This window comes from Podarcis cretensis (genome assembly GCF_951804945.1).
Source record: "Podarcis cretensis genome assembly, chromosome: 2".
In the NCBI taxonomy this organism is placed as follows: domain Eukaryota; kingdom Metazoa; phylum Chordata; class Lepidosauria; order Squamata; family Lacertidae; genus Podarcis; species Podarcis cretensis.
The window spans coordinates 33,330,669-33,352,061 of NC_137171.1; the positions used below are offsets into that span (position 1 = coordinate 33,330,669).

The 21,393-nt window shown below is 49.2% G+C and overlaps 1 protein-coding gene across 5 annotated transcripts in view; it reads right to left on the bottom strand.

Moving 5' to 3' along the window:
• SPATA20 (spermatogenesis associated 20) overlaps positions 1-21,393 on the bottom strand; it is a 56,201-nt gene that overhangs the window by 14,879 nt on the left and 19,929 nt on the right. For all 5 annotated transcript variants that reach the window (XM_079967381.1, XM_079967385.1, XM_079967384.1 and 2 more), the window contains exons 9-15: positions 19,558-19,632; positions 18,224-18,436; positions 16,573-16,765; positions 15,294-15,462; positions 10,545-10,747; positions 8,352-8,551; positions 7,103-7,183 (exon numbers count right to left, since the gene is read on the bottom strand). In XM_079967381.1, coding sequence (XP_079823507.1) covers positions 7,103-7,183; positions 8,352-8,551; positions 10,545-10,747; positions 15,294-15,462; positions 16,573-16,765; positions 18,224-18,436; positions 19,558-19,632 — 1,134 coding nt within the window. The remainder of the gene's footprint in view (positions 1-7,102; positions 7,184-8,351; positions 8,552-10,544; positions 10,748-15,293; positions 15,463-16,572; positions 16,766-18,223; positions 18,437-19,557; positions 19,633-21,393) is intronic.

A 21,393-nucleotide genomic window follows, 5' to 3' on the forward strand; every position in this document is an offset into this window, starting at 1 on the left:
GCCTCTTCTTACGCCCTCACACACATTTGTATTGTATTCTTTTTGTATAGTACAGTGGTACCTTGGTTCTCAAACGCCTTGGTACTCAAACAACTTGGAACCCAAACACTGCAAACCAGGAAGTAAGTGTTCCAGTTTGTGAACTTTTTTTGGAAGCCAAACATGCTCTATTTTGAGTGCTACGCTTCCAATTTGAGGGCCACACTTCCATTTTGAGTGTTACACTGAGGTCTGTCTGTTTTTGCTATTTATTTTGCGTTTTTGTTTTTGCGGCTCTTTTTTGTTGTTTTTGGAACCCAGTTCAGCTACTGATTGATTGATTGTGTGACTGCAGAACATTGTTTATTGTTTTCTTTTATGGTATTGCTAGATAGTAAAATTCATGTTAAATTGCTATTTTAGGAGTTGTTTTTAAAAGTCTGGAACAGATTAATTCAGTTTGCATTACTTTCTATGGGAAAGTGCGCCTTGGTTTTGGAACGCTTTGGTTTTGGAATGGACTTCCAGAACAGATTAAGGTTGAGAACCAAGGTACCACTGTACAGTCATACCACGGATTACAGCCACTTCAGGTTGCGTTTTTCGGGTTGCGGACCACCGAAACCCGGAAGTACCGGAATGGGTTACTTCTGGGTTTTGGCAGTCGCGCATGTGCAGAAGTGCTAAATTGCAACCCGCACATGTGCAGACGCGGGTTGCGAACGCTGTGGGTTGCGAACGTGCATAAAGGATGCGATTGGCTCAAGAAGCCATGATTGGTTCAAGTCCATCAGCAGGGATTGATTTGGTCTGTCTGTTTTGGAAAGGATTGGTATTGTGGCAGCGGGTGAAGCTGTGGCGTTAACTCCCGATTTTGTGGGAATTGTATTGTTATGATTGGTTCTGAGGCTTGAGTGGCAAAGGGAGAGCAACTGTGAAGGCAGATTGTTACGCAACTGCAGACACATCTCCAGATCTGTGGGCCTTAAGGCAATTTCAAATGTTTTGTTCTTCTCACACTTTGAACACCCCTATAAGGAAGCACACAGAAAAGAGCCAAAAGGTCTCAGGTGTCTGTAAGGTTTTCAAAATTCTATATGTACTGCTCCATGTAGAGACTGGGGACGAAAGTTCCTGACACCAACACCTTGGTATATAGCTCCCTAGTACAATAAGTCAAATGCCCGTGAACATATAACTCAATAGAAGTAAACAGGTCTCAAGCAGGCAGGGTCACGGGTTTCTATGGCTTGCTTATGAATTTCTGACCCTTTGACTGCTTATTGCCACTTGCGGAGGAGACCCAACATCAGGCAAACTCACACAACCACTAGCTTCCCCAATCTTTCTCCATCCCAGTTTCATTCAACGTGGCATGTTCTTCAGTAAGGAAGGTATCAGTCATAAGGAGGCAGGATGCAGCCTAGCAAACGTGACAGCTGCTGGAAGAGCCAGCTGCCATCAAAACGTAAGAGTCCTGCTGGATCAGTCCAAAGGTCCATCTAATGTGATATCCTGTTCTCACGGTCGTCAACCTGATGCCTAAGGCAAGACCAAAGGCAGTACCTGAGCACAACAGCATCCTGGGAAGCCCATAAGCAGGGACCTGAGATGCCACCTTATAGGCCACACACTAAAATATAGGAGGAATCGAGATACTAAAGCTCTGCTGATACATCTCCCCACCGCCACCCTCATGGTTTACTCAGGCAAAAATAAATCAGCCTTGAAAATACAGGAAGTTGAGGGGACTTCTGGGGGTTTGTCACTCATGTTAAGGCTTCATAGTGTTAAAAGCTGGCCAAGGAGTGTGCCTATGTGTTCACATAAAAATAATCCTTCTGCTGCATTCCTAAAAGCTCTGGGGAGGACCTCAAAGTAAGAGCAGCACTGGAATCTGCCTGTGGAGATCCTCAGAGCCACATTATAGATACAGTGGTGCCCCGCAAGACGAATGCCTCGCAAGACGAAAAACCCGCTAGACGAAAGGGTTTTCTGTTTTTCAAGGCGCTGCACAAGACGAATTTCCCTATGGGCTTGATTCGCAAGACGAAAACGTCTTGCGAGTTTTTTCCCTCCCCCCCCCCTTTTTCTAAGCCGCTAATAGCCGCTAAGCCGCTAATAGCGCTAATCCGCCAAGCCGCTAATAGGGATGCTTCGCAAGACGAAAAAACCGCAAGACGAAGAGACTCGCGGAACGGATTATTTTCGTCTTGCGAGGCACCACTGTACAGGAAGCCCTGTCTCAGGCGCTCCCACGCTTGGAGGTCCTCCCAAGGGCTTTTGGGGAGTGTGGGCAGCCCAGGAGGCTATGGGATGGAATCAGCACAAGGGTTGTTTTTAGCAAAACACACAAACACCTCAGCACCCCATCGCGTCATGAAGTCTTAAGGCACAGGTGGGAAACCCCTGGCCCACGGGCCTAATGTAGTCTACCAGGCCTGGCCATTTGGCCTGTGCCAACTATCAGCTGGGCTTTCATAGCCTCACCTTCCAGTCAAACGTGGCCTGCGGGAGGTGGTGGGGATAAGGATCTATCCCATTGGTCGGATCCAGTTCCCCACCGTAGACTTAAATAAGTGACAAGCCTCTGCTGCATGAAAGCTTCACTGATGTTCCTCCCTTCAACCCCAAAAGAGGCAAAAAAATTGACACTTTTTTGGGTGCAGAGTAAAGCATTTGGCAAAAGGGGAGAGCTGGGTTGTGCCTACGAATCTGGCGCAAAGCATGGCTTTCTGAGATGTCCAGCTGCTCAGTCCCCTTGCCTCTTTTCAGGGATCCCAGTATCTCCCCTGCTCTCCATCTGTCCCCAGCAATTCCACTGCCCCAAACAGCTGACACCCTTATCACCTCTTTTCCTCCCCCTGCTGCACGTCACTGGCAGGCAAAATAAAATGGAATGACGAGATGCTCCAAATAATGCAGCCAAAGCAACTGACAGCAACATTGCAGGATTTATCCCAAGCTGCTGGAGCAGAGCTTTCTTCAAGCAGAATCTGGCCCACAGAAGAAACCAAGACACTGGCAAACCTGAAGCACAAAGAAACAGACTGACATATCCTGGGACACCCTAACTGGTATTAAATAAAAAAGCCTCTGCAATCAAAAGCCCAAGCGGGAGGCAGTGGAACACAGGAGTGCCTGGCGTGCTCTGGTCCATGGGGTCACGAAGAGTAGGACACGACTAAACGACTAAACAACAACAATGCATTTAACCACCACTCTCATGTATCCTCTCTCCAGAGGAGGGAAATACCGTATTTTTCGCACCATAGGACGCACTTTTTCCCCTCCACAAATGAAGGGGAAATGTGTGTGCGTCCTATGGTGCGAATGCAGGCTTTCGCTGAAGCCTGGAGCGCGAGAGGGGTCGGTGCGCACCTATCCCTCTCGCTCTCCAGGCTTCAGGAGAGCCCCACCGCCAGCCCCACAAGCTTGGGGGACAGCGGGGAGGCGGAACGCCGCCATCCCGCTGTCCCCCAACTTGGTTAGAAGGCTGGCGGGGGGAGAAGCCAGCTCCTCCCTGTCGCCAGCCCCGCAAACTCGGGGGACAGGGGAGAGGCGCAGCGCGCCCTTCCCACTGTCCCCCGACTTGGCTAAAAGGCTGGTGGCGGGGGGGGGGGGGAGAAGCCGGCTCCTCCCCGTCGCCAGCCCCGCAAACTCGGGGGACAGGGGAGAGGCGCAGCGCGCCCTTCCCGCTGTCCCCTGACTTGGCTAGAAGGCTGGCGGGGGGGAGAAGCCGGCTCCTCCCCGTCGCCAGCCCCGCAAACTCGGGGGACAGGGGAGAGGCGCAGTGCGCCCTTCTCACTGTCCCCCGACTTGGCTAGAAGGCTGGCGGGGGGAAAAGCCTGCTCCTCCCCGTCGCCAGCCTCGCAGACTCGGGGGACAGGGGAGAGGTGCAGCACGCCCTTCCCGCTGTCCCCCGACTTGGCTAGAAGGCTGGCGGGGGGAAAAGCCTGCTCCTCCCCGTCGCCAGCCTCGCAGACTCGGGGGACAGCGCTGGGCTCCCGCTGCTTGCGGAGACTTGCCTGCATGCTGAAGCCTGCGTGCGCTGAGCTCAGCGCGTCCAGGCTTCGCGGACCTCTCCGCAAGCAGCGGGAGCGCTCCCACGGCTTGCGGAGACTTGCCTGTTTCGGGCCTGGGGTCGGGGGAAGCTCGAGCTTCCCCCGTCCCAGCCCCACGCCTGGGGGGGGAATAATTTTTTCCCCTTTATTTTCCCCCAAAAAAACTGGGTGCACCCTATGGTCCAGTGCGCCCTATGGTGCGAAAAATACGGTAAACTCTGCAGTCAACAGCCTGCCTGTTGTCATCCAAACCGTCCATTTTGCTAAGGAAAAGAGGACATTTTTCTGCATGGAATCTGTGTCAGCTTTATGACTCCAGATGCGTGGGCAATCCAAGGATGACAGCTGGGCGAGACGCAGGCCACAGCAATGTGTGCTTAGCCCCCCAGAGAGGAAGTGCTGAGAACCCCATGCTAAAGCATATGTGGCAGGCGTCGGAACAACCTGCCTCCCAGGCAGGGGCCAAAAGACAAAGCTGCTGATGTTGCCACTGTTAGGTGAAAGCAGCCCCTGCAGTATGAGACACCGCAGCCTTTACCTTGGAGAAAGAAGGGGAAGCGAGCTGGAAGGGAGTGTCTGGGAGGTAGAATTTATCCAACAAAGGCAAGAGGGCAAGGAGATCAAGGAGAAGAAGAACAGAGAGAAGCAAAGAGACATAAACAACCCAAGGCCTTCTTCATACTGCAAGGATTTCATCCCACGGTAGTCAAGGCAAGCAGCTTTGCTTGGAGCCTACAGATCAAGCAGAGTGCTACACCCCAATCCGAAGGCAGGCAAATTTTGACTTGTGTGTGTCTCTCCCTCGATTGCCTAACAAATAGCTTCATGGAGTGCACAAATTCAGCTTCAGAAATGTTCGCTGCCTTTGCAGACGTTTCAGCGTTTGCCAGTTTTCACACAGTCCTTAAAGGATTCTGCCAAGAGGCACAGCTTGTAGAGCACAGCAGGACGCGGCAAAACAGCTATGTGGTGGAGACAGAGCTTCTGCAGTCCCCACTTCCAGGAGTCTCTGTGTTTTTCAGTGACCTCCAGAAACCCAATCCCGGAGGGAGAAACATCTAAAATCCGTAACTAACAGTGCAACCCTTTGCCTTCGTTTCTGCAACATCTACTGGTCACAGAATCTGACCCTCCTTATTAAGTTGATGGCAGCTTCAATGTTCGAAACTCCCATTGTTCTAGGCGCATTTTGTGACAGGGAATTTCATTAGCGTGAGCAGTTTCTGAGCTCTGGGTACAGTACTGCATCTAAGATATCAAATTAAAACTGCAGTGTAGAAGGAAAGGAGGACCTTTTCCTGCCTCCCCACTTCCAGCTACTCTCTGAAGACTAGAGAAGAGACCCTCTTAAGAATATTAGTGGGGTGGGCAGGGGAAGGAGCAGACCATGTGAAAAACGAACATAATATTTTAGCTGCAGTTCATTCATTTTCAGCTTTGTATTCTTGTTATTATAAAGCATGCCTAGACATTCCGTTGCTGTGCCCATAACCTAGGTTTAAGGTGCCATTGAGCTCCGAGCTTTCATTTCTCAGTTTCTAACACTGGGCAGTTTCACAAGGGTTGTCTGGGGGTGCAAGGAATTAAAGGCAGTTACTCTAAGCAGGCTGCTTTGGTAAGCAGACCAAATAGGTGCCTGGTTGATAGCTCTGAAGAGAGCCACTCTGGGGTGGGGCTTTACATCTCATACATGGGTCTGCAGGCTAGCACGTTGGCTAAGAAATAAATCACATTGTCTTGAGTGCTCATTCTTCTTATAGTCTTCAAACTAGGGGACTGGAGCTCTTGTGGGCAAGCCAGCGACAACATCCCCTGCCATTTCTGTCAACCAAACACAGCACTTCCTTGGGTTGTTGGCATCAGTCATACACCCTGCCATCTTGATCCCTATGGTCAGCCAGCCTGTATCCAGCCTGCCCCCTCCCCCGATTCCCGCCCCCCTTTTTACAAACATTAATTTTTTACTGGTAACAAAAGAATCCAACACAGACATACAAACACAGGTTGTAGGCTAGACAGCCATAATAGCTACGTTTGCCACACATTTGAAGAGATAATACTAGGGTACTGACTGATCTTGTACAAAGAAATGGACATCGCTGTACGGATTTCAAATATCACCCCTCAACATACTGTTCACCTTGATTGCATCAAGCCAAATAACCTCTCCAAAAATACATTTGAAAACCAGAAAGCCTGGGCCCCTCTGGTTTTGAACTGATGTATGAAATAAAAGGTCTACATCAAACGTGTCTTGTGTGACTTCCACCAAGGCTAAGTACGAGACCCTATCATGCCACCTACATACTGTACTTTTCTTGGTGCCCCTCCAATGATGTAAAATTTCCACGAGTGGCATTAAGTGGATGAGTTCTCTGCACCAGAGTGTTATTCTGCCCCCCCCCCCCAAATCCCGAATCTTCTAATACAGGGGTCAGCAATTTTCTTCAGCAGGGGGCTGGTCCACTGTCCCTCAGACCTTGTGGGGGGGCCCGACTATTTTTTTTTTGGGGGGGATGAATTCCTATGCCCCGCAAATAACCCAGAGATGCATTTTAAATAAAAGCACACATTTTACTCTTGTAAAAACACGCTGATTCCTGGACTGTCCATGGGCCAGATTTAGAAGGTGATTGGGCCAGATCCGGCCCCCAGGCCTTAGTTTGCCTACCCATCTTCTAATATATTTATTCAACTTCAGGTGCAGGAAACCTCAGGCCCTCCATAACAACAACTCCCATAATCCCTGGCCATTGGTCATGCTTGCTGGGGTTGATTGAGGCTGCGGTCCAGCAACATATGTACGGCCGCTGACCCTGCTTTGCCTCTCTCTAACCATCCATCAGTTTGCCCATCAGACCTGACCTAGTGAAGAATCTTGTGGCTCTTTGTTGCTCTAAGGACCTGCTCCTTCTGGGACCTCCCCTTTACTGGCCTTGACTTTGTGAAGGTCACTTTCATCCCGGTCACCGACATCCTGAAAGTGAAAACACCTGGGCCAGAAGACCCAGAAGAAGCACAAAAGAGGGAGGAACCAGCTGTCCGCTGGTGGGTCTTACCCTGTTTGGAGTGTACGTGGAATAATAGCAGTGCAGCAGCTCTCTGGTGTCTTCTCCTGCTGGGTCACCACAGATAACAACCTGCCCAGAGAATAAAGCAGAATTAAGGATGTGCTCCAAATACTTCTTTAAAGAGCAAAGAAAACAAAACAGGTGGGAAAACACCTCTGCAGAAAACGATGAACTATACTCTGCTCACAAGCAGTAGTGAAACATGTTGCCATGGGTCTCCCAGGGCCCATCGCAGGTGACTCTCTCAGTGTGCATGCGCAAGGGGCCTGTTGTATTTCTGGGCTGAATGCCTCAAACCTTTCAACCGATAAAAGACTCAGGAGGGATCCAACCAACTCCCAGTAGGAGAAAAGCCAAAACAAAGGCCAAGGGACCCTCCCGCTCCACCCTTCCCCCCGTACACACTTTATTTTAAGGTTACGTTTATATTATTGGATCAGATTGTTCTAAGGTATGCGATCTTTGTTGTACATTTGGTAGTTTCTTCAGCTTGTAAACTGCCTTGTGTGCAGTGATATAGAAAGACGGTATACAAACTGGGCTGGCTGATCCAGCCCAGAATATATATACAGTGGTACCTCTGGTTGCAAATGGGATCCGTTCCAGAGGCCCTTTTGCAACATGAAAAGAGTGCAACCCACAGCGGTGCATGTGCATACGCGCGGGTTGCGATTCGCCGCTTCTGCGCATGTGCGTGATGTCATTTTTGTGCGCATGCGCGAGCAGCGAAACACAGAAGTAACCTTTTCTGGTACTTCCGGGTCGCCGCGGGACGTAACCTGAAAGAACGTAACATGAAGCAGACGTAACATGAGGTATGACTGTATTGAAGTTCTTCTCTTGAAGGGCAAAAGACTGGATAGCTCAGTTGGTTACGGCGTGGTGCTGATAATGCTAAGGTTGCAGGTTCAATCTCTGTATGAATAGCTGCATATTCCCGCATTGCAGGGGGCTGGACTAGTTGGGTCCAACTCTCTTGATCCTATGAACTAAAAAAATATGGGAACATCCCTGCTGGCTCAGGCCAAAGGAGGGAGAAATGGCCGGGGGTGTTAAATGGTGGGAACCGGGCGGGTAGGGAGAATGGTCTCCCCTTTCCACCCTGACTTTAGCCACTTTGGAAGGGGGAGCAAGGATGCTGGCAATCTCCTCTGGCTATCTTCCTGTGGAGTAGAGGCTGGGGAATGCCAGAGGATCCCCCCACCCCTTAACATTAAGGAGGAGCCCAAAAAGTTACCTGCTTCAGGGTCCGGTGGAAGGCTGCAGCGGATCGGGCCATCTCCGGGAGGACCACAGGGATTTTCAGCAGCCTCTCCGAGAAGGCAGCCAGGATCTGCCCCGCTTTCTTCACCCATTCCTTGTGGCCGGTGTAGCTGGCTGCCCGCAGAAGGTTAGTAACAGCAATAGAGTTGGGGCAGGGCTCTGCGCCGTCTTGATCTGAAAGTGTGGGGCAGGAGAAACAGTAGTCAAGTCACCCAGAGCGCATGAGCTTTCTGCTTGCAAATTCACAGGCCATAAAGGAGCAGGGGTCACCAGCTTGTCCGTGGCCAAGGGCGTTTGAACTTGAGGCTCTGAAACCCCAGAGCTGATTTGCAACCCTGCTAAGTGGCATTTCAGAAGCTCTGGGACAATATGAAATCTGTGACCCTTTGCACAGGTAAGGTAAAGGTAAAGGGACCCCTGACCATTAGGTCCAGTCATGACCGACTCTGGGGCTGCGGCGCTTATCTCGCTTTATTGGCCGAGGGAGCCAGTGTACAGCTTCTGAGTCATGTGGTCAGCGTGACTAAGCCTCTTCTGGCAAACCAGAGCAGCACATGGAAATGCCATTTACCTTCCCGCCGGACTGGTACCTATTTATCTACTTGCACTTTGACGTGCTTTCGAACTGCTAGGTTGGCAGGAGCAGGGACTGAGCAACGGGCGCTCACCCCGTGGCAGAAGAAGAAGAAGAGTTTGGATTTGATATCCCGCTTTATCACTACCCGAAGGAGTCTCAAAGCGGCTAACATTCTCCTTTCCCTTCCTCCCCCACAACAAACACTCTGTGAGGTGAGTGAGGCTGAGAGACTTCAGAGAAGTGTGACTAGCCCAAGGTCACCCAGCAGCTGCATGTGGAGGAGCGGAGACGTGAACCCGGTTCCCCAGATTACGCGTCTACCGCTCTTAACCACTACACCACAGCAGGGATTCGAACCGCCGATCTTCTGGTCGGCAAGTCCTAGGCTCTGTGGTTTAACCCACAGCGCCACCCGCGTCCCATTTTACGCAGGTACTTAGAAGTAAATACCTCTGAATTAAGTGTGACTTATTGCCAAGCAAACAGGCACAAGACAGGGTTATTACATCCTGGCCTAACTTTAAAGCGGTTGCTTTCTGACCTTAACAGGCAAGTGGTCCTGTCTCCCATGTCCCTCTTAGCTGTTGGGCAATCGCTCCCAGGCTGCCCTCCCAATCTGCGATGTCAGAGAAGCTAAGCCAACAGCCAGCCTCTGAACCTCACCCACCGTGTACATATATGCTGCAAATCAGGTTGCCCCACTCAGCGCTGAACACCGACAGCCTGTAGGTTGTGAGCATGCTAAAGTGACATAGAGAGGCCGCAGTGTGATAAATGCACAAGGCAAGCGGGCTGAACCACCAGGCCTGTGGTGCCTTCTCAGAGTGTGTGTCTACCGCAGGCAGAGAGATGCTCGGCTGATGCACATCTCTGCACCAACCCACGTACCAGGCTTGAAACTCCAGCGCTTGTATCTTTGAAGGCTGGAAAGTGGGGCAAGAGGTGGGGTTGTGGATTGAGGAGACATTTCCCTTAGGCAAGGCTTCACGTTAGCCTCAGGAGATGGATGTGGGCTTATACCAAGCACAGAGACTCGTTTTACAGTTTGCTTATTTGTTTTCAAGCATAGGCACTGGCAACACCAGGAAAGGACCTGTCAGAATTTCCATATGAAACTCAAACTCTTTTAAAGTTATACCTAGCTGGATGAAATGGCCTTTTCCACTGTACAGTGGTACCTCGGGTTAAGAACTTAGTTCGTTCTGGAGGTCTGTTCTTAACCTGAAACTGTTCTTAACCTGAAGCACCACTTTAGCTAATGGGGCCTCCTGCTGCCGCTGTGCAGCCGGAGCACGATTTCTGTTCTCATCCTGAAGCAAAGTTCTAAACCTGAAGCACTATTTCTGGGTTAGCGGAGTCTGTAACCTGAAGCGTATGTAACCCGAGGAACCACTGTATTGCTGTTGAACCTATTTCCATAAGTGAGAGCGTCAGCTGTTTTATGGTATGTTTGTCAGAAAGCGATCCATACATTAATAAAATATTTTTTAAAGGAAAAACCCGGATATTTGATTAAGGCTCTTGCTCATCCACTCGGGGGGGGGGGGGTTTGCATGCCTGACGGTCTCGTCTCTGAGGGGAAACACGTACCATCCTTCATGCGCAGGAGCAAGGAAGGGTCGCCAGCCTCCGTGGAGAAATAGGCAAAACCCTTTGGATCCCAGAAGAGCTCGTCCTGCTTGTGCTGCAGCTGCACAGCCCACTCCAACCAGTTCGGGTCCAGCGAGGCCTCGTAAAGGTCAAAGAGCGCTTGGATGACAAAGACGTAGTCCTCCAGGAAGCCATGGATGGAGCTGCACAGGGCCACAAGAATGCAATGGAGCCGCGTCGTCTTAAAATAAGTTTGTTCTTTAACTAACATAATGGGCACGGCAGGTGGAGGGCATCCACTCTCACGCTATCCCAATGTATTATCTTAGCTAAGACCTGCCATCCCCACCCCACAGCCAGCATGGCTAATAATACTTTAAAAATACATGGTTGGTTTTTAATGCTCTTTCTTTTGTTTCGCCTGCAATGTTTGAGAAAGACAGCATAGCCAGTTAAAGAACACTGGAGGGGAATCTATTGGACTGCCCTGGCCAGTGGCGAGGGGTGACGGGAATCGTAGTCCAACAACATACAGAGGGTCACGAGTCCCCCATCCTTTGCGTAGAGGCTTCTGCCTTCCCAGTCAGAAACAGTGGGGTAGCAAAGCCCTTTCAGAGGTAGGCTGCCAGTACGTTTCTGAGCATAATTCAAAGTGTTGGTGCTGACCTTTAAAGCCCTAAACAGCCTCGGTCCAGTATACCTGAAGGAGCGCCTCCACTCCCATCATTCTGCCCGGCCACTGAAGTCTAGTGCCGAGGGCCTTCTGGCGGTTCCCTCACTGCAAGAAGCCAAGTTACAGGGAACCAGGCAGAGGGCCATCTTGGTAGTGGCACCCGCCCTGTGGAATGCCCTCCCACCAGATGTCAAAGAGAACAACAACTACCAGACTTTTAGAAGACATCTGAAGGGAAGTTTTTAATGTTTAATAGGTTATTGTATTTTAATAGTCTGTTGGAAGCTGCCCAGAGTGGCCAGGGAAACCCAACCAGATGGGCGGGGTATAAATAATAAATTATTATTATTATAGAGTCCTCCATAAAGCTGGTGCTTCAGCTGAGATTCCTGTACTGCAGGGGGCTAGACTAGGCAACCCCTGGGGTCCCTTCCAACTCTAAAACTCTATGATTCTATGTTTCCTTTACTCAGGACATATGAGCACCCAATATGTTACACAGAAACCTAGGAAGGAAGCCTTCTACCGAGTTAGAACAAGTGGGGTCCACCGACATCAGTATTGCCTGCACGGGCTGGCAGCACCTTTCTGGGCTCTCAGGCTGGGAGTCTTTCCCAGCCTCTCCTGGGCATACGAGGTATTGAACCTAGGAACCTTGCTGCTTTCAATGAAGCTGCTCTACCACTGTTCTTCTCAGCCTCACGGGCAAAGAGGAAGAACCGTACTTCAACCCCAACTGAAGAGGCTGTGCAGACAGGGGAAAGTAAATTACTCTGCTGCTGGAACGAGCCCCGACACTCAAAAAGGTAGGTGCAAATGTCATTTCAGCACACAGGATCACCCTCCCCATTGCCTTTCTCCTGCCACCTCAATTTGCCAACCAGTTAAGCAAAGATCAGCTTGACATGCAGCGGAAAGGCACTATTAGCATTAAGTAGCCAAGCAAATCACACACTCTCGCACATACTTTCCCCGACTGTCTTAATCTCTATTGACACGAGCTTCGTTTGTGTTTGCTCAAGAGGAGAGCAGGCTCCTGGAAAGAGTAAGTCAGGGATGAGGGTTTTGCTTGGAACCGGGAGGCGGGAGACCTTCCGAAGCTTCTGTTGCCAAAGGCTTGAGATCCGTTTGCCACCTGGCAGAAGGCGCCGGTGCCAGGAATGCCAAGGGGGGTTGCAGGAACCGCCCCCTCCAGGGATTGGCTTTGTTTCTCAGGGATGGCAGGGAAGGGGGTTCCCTTGGTGGAAGCTCAAGCTGTGACACATATGCCTGTGTTCTGGGCCGGCTAGCGTACATGCACCTGCCCAAATCTTTCCTTTTTTCCATAATTTTTAATTAGTTTTCAAACCATTTAACAAATTCAATTCAATTTAAACACGATATTCCCTTAAGACTGTCCAGCCTTACTTCCATGCTGTTTCCATTCAAATCTTTTATCTACTGCCATATACAGTGGTACCTCTGGTTGCAAACAGGATCCGTTCTGGAGGCCCGTTCACAACCTGAAAAGAACGCAACCCGCTTCTGCGCGTGCCGCGATTCGCCGCTTCTGCGCATGCACGTGACATCATTTTGTGCTTCTGCGCATGCACAAGCGGCGAACCCCGGAAGTAACCCTTTCTGGTACTTCCGGGTTGCCGCGGGACACAACCTGAAAACACGCAACCTGAAGCAAACGTAACATGAGGTATGACTGTACTGTATGTATTATTTCTCTAAAGCACATATCTTACATTACATTCCTTTGCACCTGTCCTTAATCTTCACACAAACATGCTTCTCCTTGTGGAATTCATGTCTGTGCTTCTCCTGTTGGATACAAGGGGTCTGGTGCCATGTGATGATCCAGAGCCTGGAAGTCCCCAGCTGAAACATGGGCTCAGCTGGCTGGCCTGGAGCATGCTTCCTTAGGCCTCTCTCTACCAATTTGCCAGGGAGCAACAGCAGGAGACAGCTTTTGCCCTCGCTTCGCAGAGGCCTCTGGTGGGCCACTGTGGGAAACAGGATGGTGGACTAGATCAAGGTTTCCCAAACTTTGGTTGCCAACTGTTCTCGGACTACAACTCCCATCATCCCTAGCTAGCAAAACCAGTGGCCAGGGATGATGGGAAATGTAGTCCAGAAAAATAGCTGGTGACCCAAGTTTGGGAAACACTGGACTAGATGGACCTTTGGTCTGAAGCAGCAGGGCTCCTTTTTAAGCCACTTTCAGCACCAGCCGACCGTCCGTAACATCAGGGTATTAATACTCAGCATGCTTTACAAAGTTTTTGCAAAGGGATATGGGATATGGGCGCTTTAAAGCAGAGTTTCTCAACCTTGGGTCCCTAGCTGTTCTTGGACTACAACTCCCAGTGTTCCCTGGCCACTAGGGATGATGGGAATTGTAGTCCCAACAACAGCTGGGGACCCAAGGTTGAGAAACTCTGCTTTGAAGCACTTACGGCTCAGTTGGCACGTAACACCAAGCCAAACTATGGCTCAGAGAAATGTGGACGCACCTTTAATCCTGTGCCTGCTGTGCTATGGTTTGGTTTAGCATATTGCCTAACCCCAGGCTCATGGTTTGCCTCTTCTAGACAAACTAGGAGCTGTAAAACAAAAGCAAACCTTGGATACAGCTCATAGTTTGGGTGGAGTGAGGCAAACCACAAGCCCAGGTTCAGACGACAGCCCAAGGCCAAACCATGGCTTAGCTCATCCGCAATCCAGAAGCCCAAGCATTTGAATAAAGCCATGGATTGCCTTAGTGTTATGTGCAAACAAGGTCACTGCGTAAACACTGAGTTCTTATATTTAGCATTAGCACTAAATGCCTATTTGTTAGTAAACATATGTAGACACTTTTTAACAGGCCACCCAGTGACTCGGAAAGGAGCCAAAGCACAGGCGGCTGTGAAGACAGAAGCTCTGCTTATTGCTATGAAGATCACGTCCTCCCCTGCTCATTCCGGTTGCAATCCAGAGCCATTAATTAATAGCGGTGGGAATTTTGCCACTTTGCTCAATGGAACGAAGTGATTGCACCTGCAGCGTTAAGGTCAGAGCCAAAGGTCTGGATTCATGTGATAAAGGTCCTTCCAGAGTGAAAACTCCCAATTTCATGTTCAGCATTGCGAGAACTACAGTAACTAAATTTCTGCACGCAATATTTGCGTTGCCAGCAGACTTGATTTTAAACACCGCTTATTTATTAAGATGAGGAAAGTAGCATAATTTTGGGGGGTGGTGAGGGAAATTATTGTTTATTTATTTTGCAGAAGCCTTCATTTATTTTTTAAAAAATTACAGGCTGCTTTTCACCAGGGAGGTCTCAAGCGGCTTACAACAACAAAATATACACAATTTAAAACATGAATGAAACCTCAAAAAATTTAAACGTCAAGAATTTAAAATCTAAAATAGAAGAGACCCGTAAAACATCTGAGAAGCCTTCTGGGTGCAAAGGCCTCCTGAAATAAAATGGTTTTGAGCTGGTGCCTAAAACTCAGTAGGGATGGTGCCTGCCTAACTTCTTGTGGGAGGGAGTTCCACAGAACTGGGCCCATAACATGAAGGCACAACTCTGGCCCATAGGCAACCAGAAACAGTGCTCCCCCTGATTATCTTGGTGACTGACTTGGGTTGTACAGGGTATGGAAGTCCTTAAGTAATCCTGAGCCTAAATTATTCAGTTTTCCCACGCTAGTACAAGAACGTTGAACCCACTACTTGGGCCAAGGTGGAGGAAGAAGTTGAGGAAAGAGGCAAGGGCAGCAGCGAAGGGCCAGGGGAAATAAAGCAATGAGCTCTAGGGAACGCTGAAGTCTCTCTCCATTTTGCCCTGGAAATTCTGTCGGTTGCAGAACGTGATCGCAGAATCTCACAGCTTTTCTCCCCTCAGGAGAAACAGAGGCTCAGCACTGGGGTTGAGGAGACCCAGTGGTGGAACCAATCCCAGTGCCTTGCCTGTGGCGATGCTGGTTTCGGCACGGGGGCTGAGCTACGTGCCTTTGCCCCCGTGCCGCCTACCCAAAGAGCCCTGGGCCCCTCCTGCCCCCTCTTTACAGGCTTGCCTGTCATCGCTGGACGCATACCTCTTCTCCACCGTGTTTCCTTGGCCCCGGTAGCAGCTTCTGAGCAGCTTCCCGGTGACGGCGCTGAACATGTGGTGCCGGAGGAAGGAAGCAGCGCGTACGGCCCTGTCGGTGTATTCCCGCTTGCCCAAGATGGCCCCACTCTGAGCAAAGCCGGAAATCATCAGCCCTGGGAGAGGAAGGGAGGCAGAGTCAGTGTGTCGCAGCGGCACCAACGTGGCCTCGGGCTCGACTGCCACCCCTCAAATGTGTTTGACGAAGAGAATGTGTTTCACTGATATTCAGCAGATGCGGAAGGCTGGCGTGGTGTGACATGCTGCTAACAGGCCCAAGTCACTTTCTCACCAAAATGGCAGCTCCCAAGATGGGTGAATGAAGGCAGGCAATCGTTCTCCAGGGCCTGACTTAGCACCAAGTGCACAGTCATGGTACCCCGTGGTGAAAAAATGCATCATCCTTCTACCCCATCCATAATGATGATGATGATGATGATGATGATGATGGATTTGGAAGGAGAGGCCAAACATTTCCCTCATATTGCCTCCGTGGAAGATGTCAGCTGGCAAAATATCTGCCCTGAGCCGCAGATAACCAGCCAGCCAGTCTCCACAGCTCTGAAAGCCATTTCTCCCTCCATGTTTTGTTTTTTAAATAAATAAATAAGCACACTCTTCCGAGCGGAAAGCACAAGACAATTTCCGAAAGGAGAATTCTGTGAATTCTGGAACCACTTTCTTGAGCACATACACACATTCTCTCCCAAGAGGCTGGCATGTTTCTCTACTTCTCCCCCCCCCCCCCCCCCCGCTGTATGTCTGTGTATCTTTTATTCCATAACAGACAGGGACGCCCCCTTTTATAGAATGTGAAAAGTCAAGGGTAATGCCGCAGCTGCACAGGTTAAAGGAAGATTATTTCAAAGCGCCTGTGAGGGGAAACAGGAGAAAGGTTCTGCTGCCCCCTGCTGAAAAATGGGGAGAAGAGTTTCAGGAAAAATTGTGGTCCTTTCCTCAGTCTAGAGTCTAGACTCTAGAGCTACCTTCTTGGGTGGAGAGTATACATCAAGGGCAAGAGAATAAGGAAGAAACAGTAGGCAGTTTTGCTCCTATCAGCAACCGTCCCTCCAACATCAGGGCATATCTGCTCAGCAGCTTGCATCATGGAAGAATTTATTTTAAGCTAATATACTGCCTGTGTGTTCCCACCCATTCACTCAACCTCTGTGCAGCCAATTGCATGTGAATGCATGGCAGTGAGCTCAGCGCAAGAGCAACCTCACCGTTCCAGGACGCCAGCATCTTGGTGTCCAGGTGGGGCCGTGGTCGCAGGCAACGAGCCTTGGAGAGCTTCTCCTTGCCTTTAGCAAGCAGCGTCTTCAGCTGCTCCAGCTGCAGTCCAAAGCGGGCCGCTGTGAGCTCCAGGGAATACTGCACAATCAGGACGTTTTTCCCTTTTAGCTCGTTATGAGGGTCCTGAAAGGAAAACCCAACAATGGAGAACAGGAAGGGACGGCATACTCTCCAAGTGAGACTTGGGTTAGCATCCCTAGCAGGCCCTGCCATTGGGATTACTCTAACTCACTGGTGAGTTGAGGCCAGTAACTGGGGCAACGTAGAATGAGTTGCGCCTCTAATGCCCATCCCATTGAATTGTTCCTTTTTCCTCCCTTGGTAACTTTGGTTTGGCAGGAGGAGCCAGAGGCAGGTAGGGGGGGAAAGGAGGAAACTAGACACAAAAGAAAGCCAAAAAGGAAAGGCATATACAGGGGAAATTAAAAGAGGATCCCATGTTGAAAGTTGGGGTTAAAAAGATGAATAAATTTAATGATATTTGGAATTCGTTTTTACAAATACCATAACAGATTAAGGTCTGGTTAACTACAATAACAATTTCCCCATTATTATTATTTTGTAATGTACACAGTATATTTTTTTGTCATTTTACATGGGTACTATTTCTTGTTTCTTCTTCTTTTTTTGTGTCTTATCTTTCTCGGTATAAAGTAAAATAAAATAGTTGAAGAATATTGATCTAACTCAGTGACAAGGAGGCAAGATGTGTCCCACAGTGCCTTTGAATCAAGACCACCATGTCCCCTCCTCTTATGGCTTAGCAGGGAATGGGGAGCTTCCAATGGGGCCACTGGGACTTTTTCCCCTCTTCTAAGAATAATTGGGGGCTGGGGGGTGAGGATCAGGCAGAATTGCAAGGCAAAGAAGTCAAGCAAGCAAAAGACTGAAAACACAGGTTGTAGACCTAGCCAAAGAGCCCCAACCAGGCCCTGTTGGCCAGGCTGCCTGCAGCCTCTTCCCACTTCCTTTTCTAAGGGGCAGCTGGGAGGCTGGAGCCAAAGGGAGCAGAGCAGTCCAAGTGACCTGGAGTGAGCTTGTGTTCCAGGGGGAGGAAAGCCAGGGGAGGATCGATTCCTGGCAGTCATGAGTAGTTATTGATAACTGTAACTCACTTATCTGAAATGTAAGTAGTGTTTCGTATGCAATGCCAAGACGCATAACCAAATGTTACTAGACAGATTACCATCTTTAGGGGTTAGCATGCTAAGGGGAAGAAGGATGTGAACAGGACATGCAATATCAGATCTTCCAGGGAGTGAAATCCTCTGCTGTCCCACATCATTAATGAAGCCCCTGCTTCACACCAGCTCTTCGGGTTGGTGCCTGATGTAAGAAGAATTCGGGTCTAGAGACTGCTGGTAAGCATTTTGAATTCCAAGATCTATAGGCTGCCTGAAGTTGGAAAGCCTCAATAGCTCCTCATCTATGAGTCAGGCAAAGTGCTCATCCTACCACCAGCAGAGGAAAAATTGGAGTTTCCCAAGCATCACAGGCACGTATTGGGCAGTGCCAGTGACATCGGGACTGATGGGAAGCACAATAATTCCCACCCAGGTTGTGCCTTCTCTCCCACTGCACCTTCATTGGATTCACATTGCCGTCCTCTTTAACTCCATAGTGATGCATGAAGACATCTGCCATGGTCTTTTCCTCTGGGATCCCTTCAATGGGGTCTGGCAGGTTCCACCGGATCTCCTCAGCTGTCCACACACAGAATGCACCCTCTTGCTTCTCTGTTGACTGGACTGTGGGGTAGGAATCCGCATCCTCTGCACTGTAGAACCCCCCAGACTGAAAAACAAAGCACCACTTATAGCAGACACACAGGTGGAATACACCAGTGATGGCATCATCAACCTAGTGAAAGCCTATCTGGGAATGGTCCAATTAAGAAAGTCTAGTTACTTTCACTGTCATGATCCTGTCCCAAAGCATGGAATTAAGGTACTAGGGGATTCTGTGCTGCCTTTGCTACAGCAGATTAAAACAGCTGCTCTCCTGGAAATCCCCTTTGAGAATACTTTTTTAGCAACGGCGCTGTGGGTTAAACCACAGAGCCTAGGACTTGCCAATCAGAAGGTCGGCGGTTCAAATCCCTGCGATGGGGTGAGCTCCCATTGCTCAGTCCCTGCTCCTGCCAACCTAGCAGTTCGAAAGCATGTCAAAGTGCAAGTAGATAAATAGGTACTGCTCCAGCGGGAAGGTAAACGGCATTTCCGTGCGCTGCTCTGGTTCGCCAGAAGCGGCTTAGTCATGCTGGCCACATGACCCGGAAGCTGTATGCCGGCTCCCTTGGCCAATAAAGCGAGATGAGCGTCGCAACCCCAGAGTCGGTCACAACTGGACCTAATGGTCAGGGGTCCCTTTACCTTTATCTTACACCTGATACACACGCCTGTATAGTAAAATTCCAGCAGCTGCTTTTTCTAGGCAAAGCAGCTTGGGGGAGGAGTAATTTGAATCAGAGAAGCAACAGAGGTGAGGAAGCTTAACCCTTCCCCTGTCCATCACACCCTCACCCAAAGCAGCTGTCAGAATTTGCACGTAACATGTGGTTTGGCCCTTGCAGCGATTATTGCTTTAAGGGTATTAGAAGTCTTTTTGTTTGAAGTCCTTTTATAACCCATCATGGACATTTTTAACATTGAAAGAAATTATCCTGTTTAAGCCTATCAGAGGGTACATCATTAAGCGTAGATCCCAAGCAAGTCCAGCTTTGCCCCAGGAAAAATGAACAGGAACAATGAGGAAAGGCTCTGGATTGGCTTGGTGGGAGGATGTGCTAAAGCTATGATATTTACACTCAAGGACTGAACCTGCTGCTGTTGCAACAGTTCCACATGGATGTCGGTGACTCAAAGTCCAACCCACATTTAACAGCAGCAAGACAAGACCCTGAGATGATAGCTTACCCCATCACTCAGATCCCGGGAAACGTAGAGCAGAATGTCTGCAACTATGTCTGCAAAGAATTCATCCCCAGAGATCTGTTTTAAGACACAAGGAAGATTGCATTCCAAAGATAACGTAATTGGGGGGTGGGGAAAAGGGAAAGGGAGCTTACGATTTAAAGATCAAATGTGGTAGGTGGGGAGAGAAGGATGGCACAAGATGTTAACCCACAATGGGATTAGCTTGGGCCCCATCTCTGGACCACAATACACATACACACATCACTGCTGGAATCAGTAGATACAGTTTAGATTGGCATCTCAACACTACTCAATGCAGTCTCAACAATCTCTGTGCAGCAGAACTGTTGAATACTGAGGAGTATTCACGCCCAGGTCATTCAGCCCCCAGTGCATTGGGGCAGCTGTTGCCTAGCAAATAAATGAAACACACTGGTTGTGAGGGACACATGCCCTCTTCTTGGCTCTGCTAAGATGTACGTTGCGTGCAAACACGTCCCTGCTATAAGCTCAGAAACAAACAACAACAAAATAAGTGCAGCTGATGGACCTGCAACTGATACCTGTCCGTATGGATTTCCAGTCCAATTTGTACACAACCTGGCCCCAAATGCCACACCGATCCCTTGCTAAAAACCCCCAGCAACAACCCAATAATGATATGCAAGAACTTGAATTTCATAGCAGGACTAACCCCAGAACTTTACACCTGCCTGTTCCTATTTGTCTGATCTGTAAGATTTATTCTTATAGGATTTCGGCTTTCCAGTTGCAGAATTTGGGACAGATGGACACAACTCCCACCTTTACGTAAATTTCTCTCAAAGCTGCTTTCTTTAAAAGGTGAATAAGTTGAAGGGTTGCTATCCCAGTGCCAGAAGCAGATGATCGGATGTGAAATGGGGCTACCCAAGATTATTTCAGGATACAGGGAAGCCAATCATCGGAAGGGAGAAGCAGCAGATGGGTAGTTTTCTGGCTTCAAAGCCCTTGTGGATTCCACAGCTGCAAATCCTGTTCAAACTGTTGAAATCTGGGGAGCCCGGTAATGAGCAATTTAAATTAGTGTGGAGGGGGAGACTGGCTCAGCATGAAAGCTCTCACCTCCAGCCATGACCACATCAGTAGCAACTCTTACACAGTGCCCAGCATGCTCTCAGAGGTGTCTACATAGGAATTTACCCCCTGGAGGTGGCTCTGGCCAGTGTGCCTCAAGAGCCCTCCAAGTCTCTTGCAATTAAAATCAACAGTACACAGCACTGCATCTGTAGACTATAAATAGATTTAAACGACTTAGAAACTCACAAAACATGTTACGACACAGCTAAAATATATGCGCCAGAATCAATGAGACATTCCTCCTCCCTACAAAAGCCTGGAAGAATGAACAATGTTGTTATAAGATGGGGGGCTGGTTTTGACTATGCCTTTGTGCCCAACCAAGCCTGTGGCTTTGTAAGATGGGAATTTGTAGCAGAAGGGACTGACCAAACCAGTCTCTTTGTTAAGGTAATGGGCCTGGGCAAGTCTGTTAGGCATCCATTTACATGTCTAAAAAGTTGGTGAAGGACAGATATGTTGCCATAGAGACAACTAACTAGTGATGCTCTTTCGAGAGAGGTTAATCTCTCCCACCAACACCTGTCTGGGAGCCACATCCTTTAGCAGGTAGGAAAACAATAGTCCAATAGTTTTAGTCTAGTCTGCTCTGGAACTGGGAGCTGAAAAGACACAGAGGCTATCTGTGCTGAAAGCTAAGCTACAGCTTTGGAGTGGAGGGCAGAAATCTATTGAGGAAGCAGTATCTGTTTGAAGAGTTAGTGCTGTGAGCCCTAC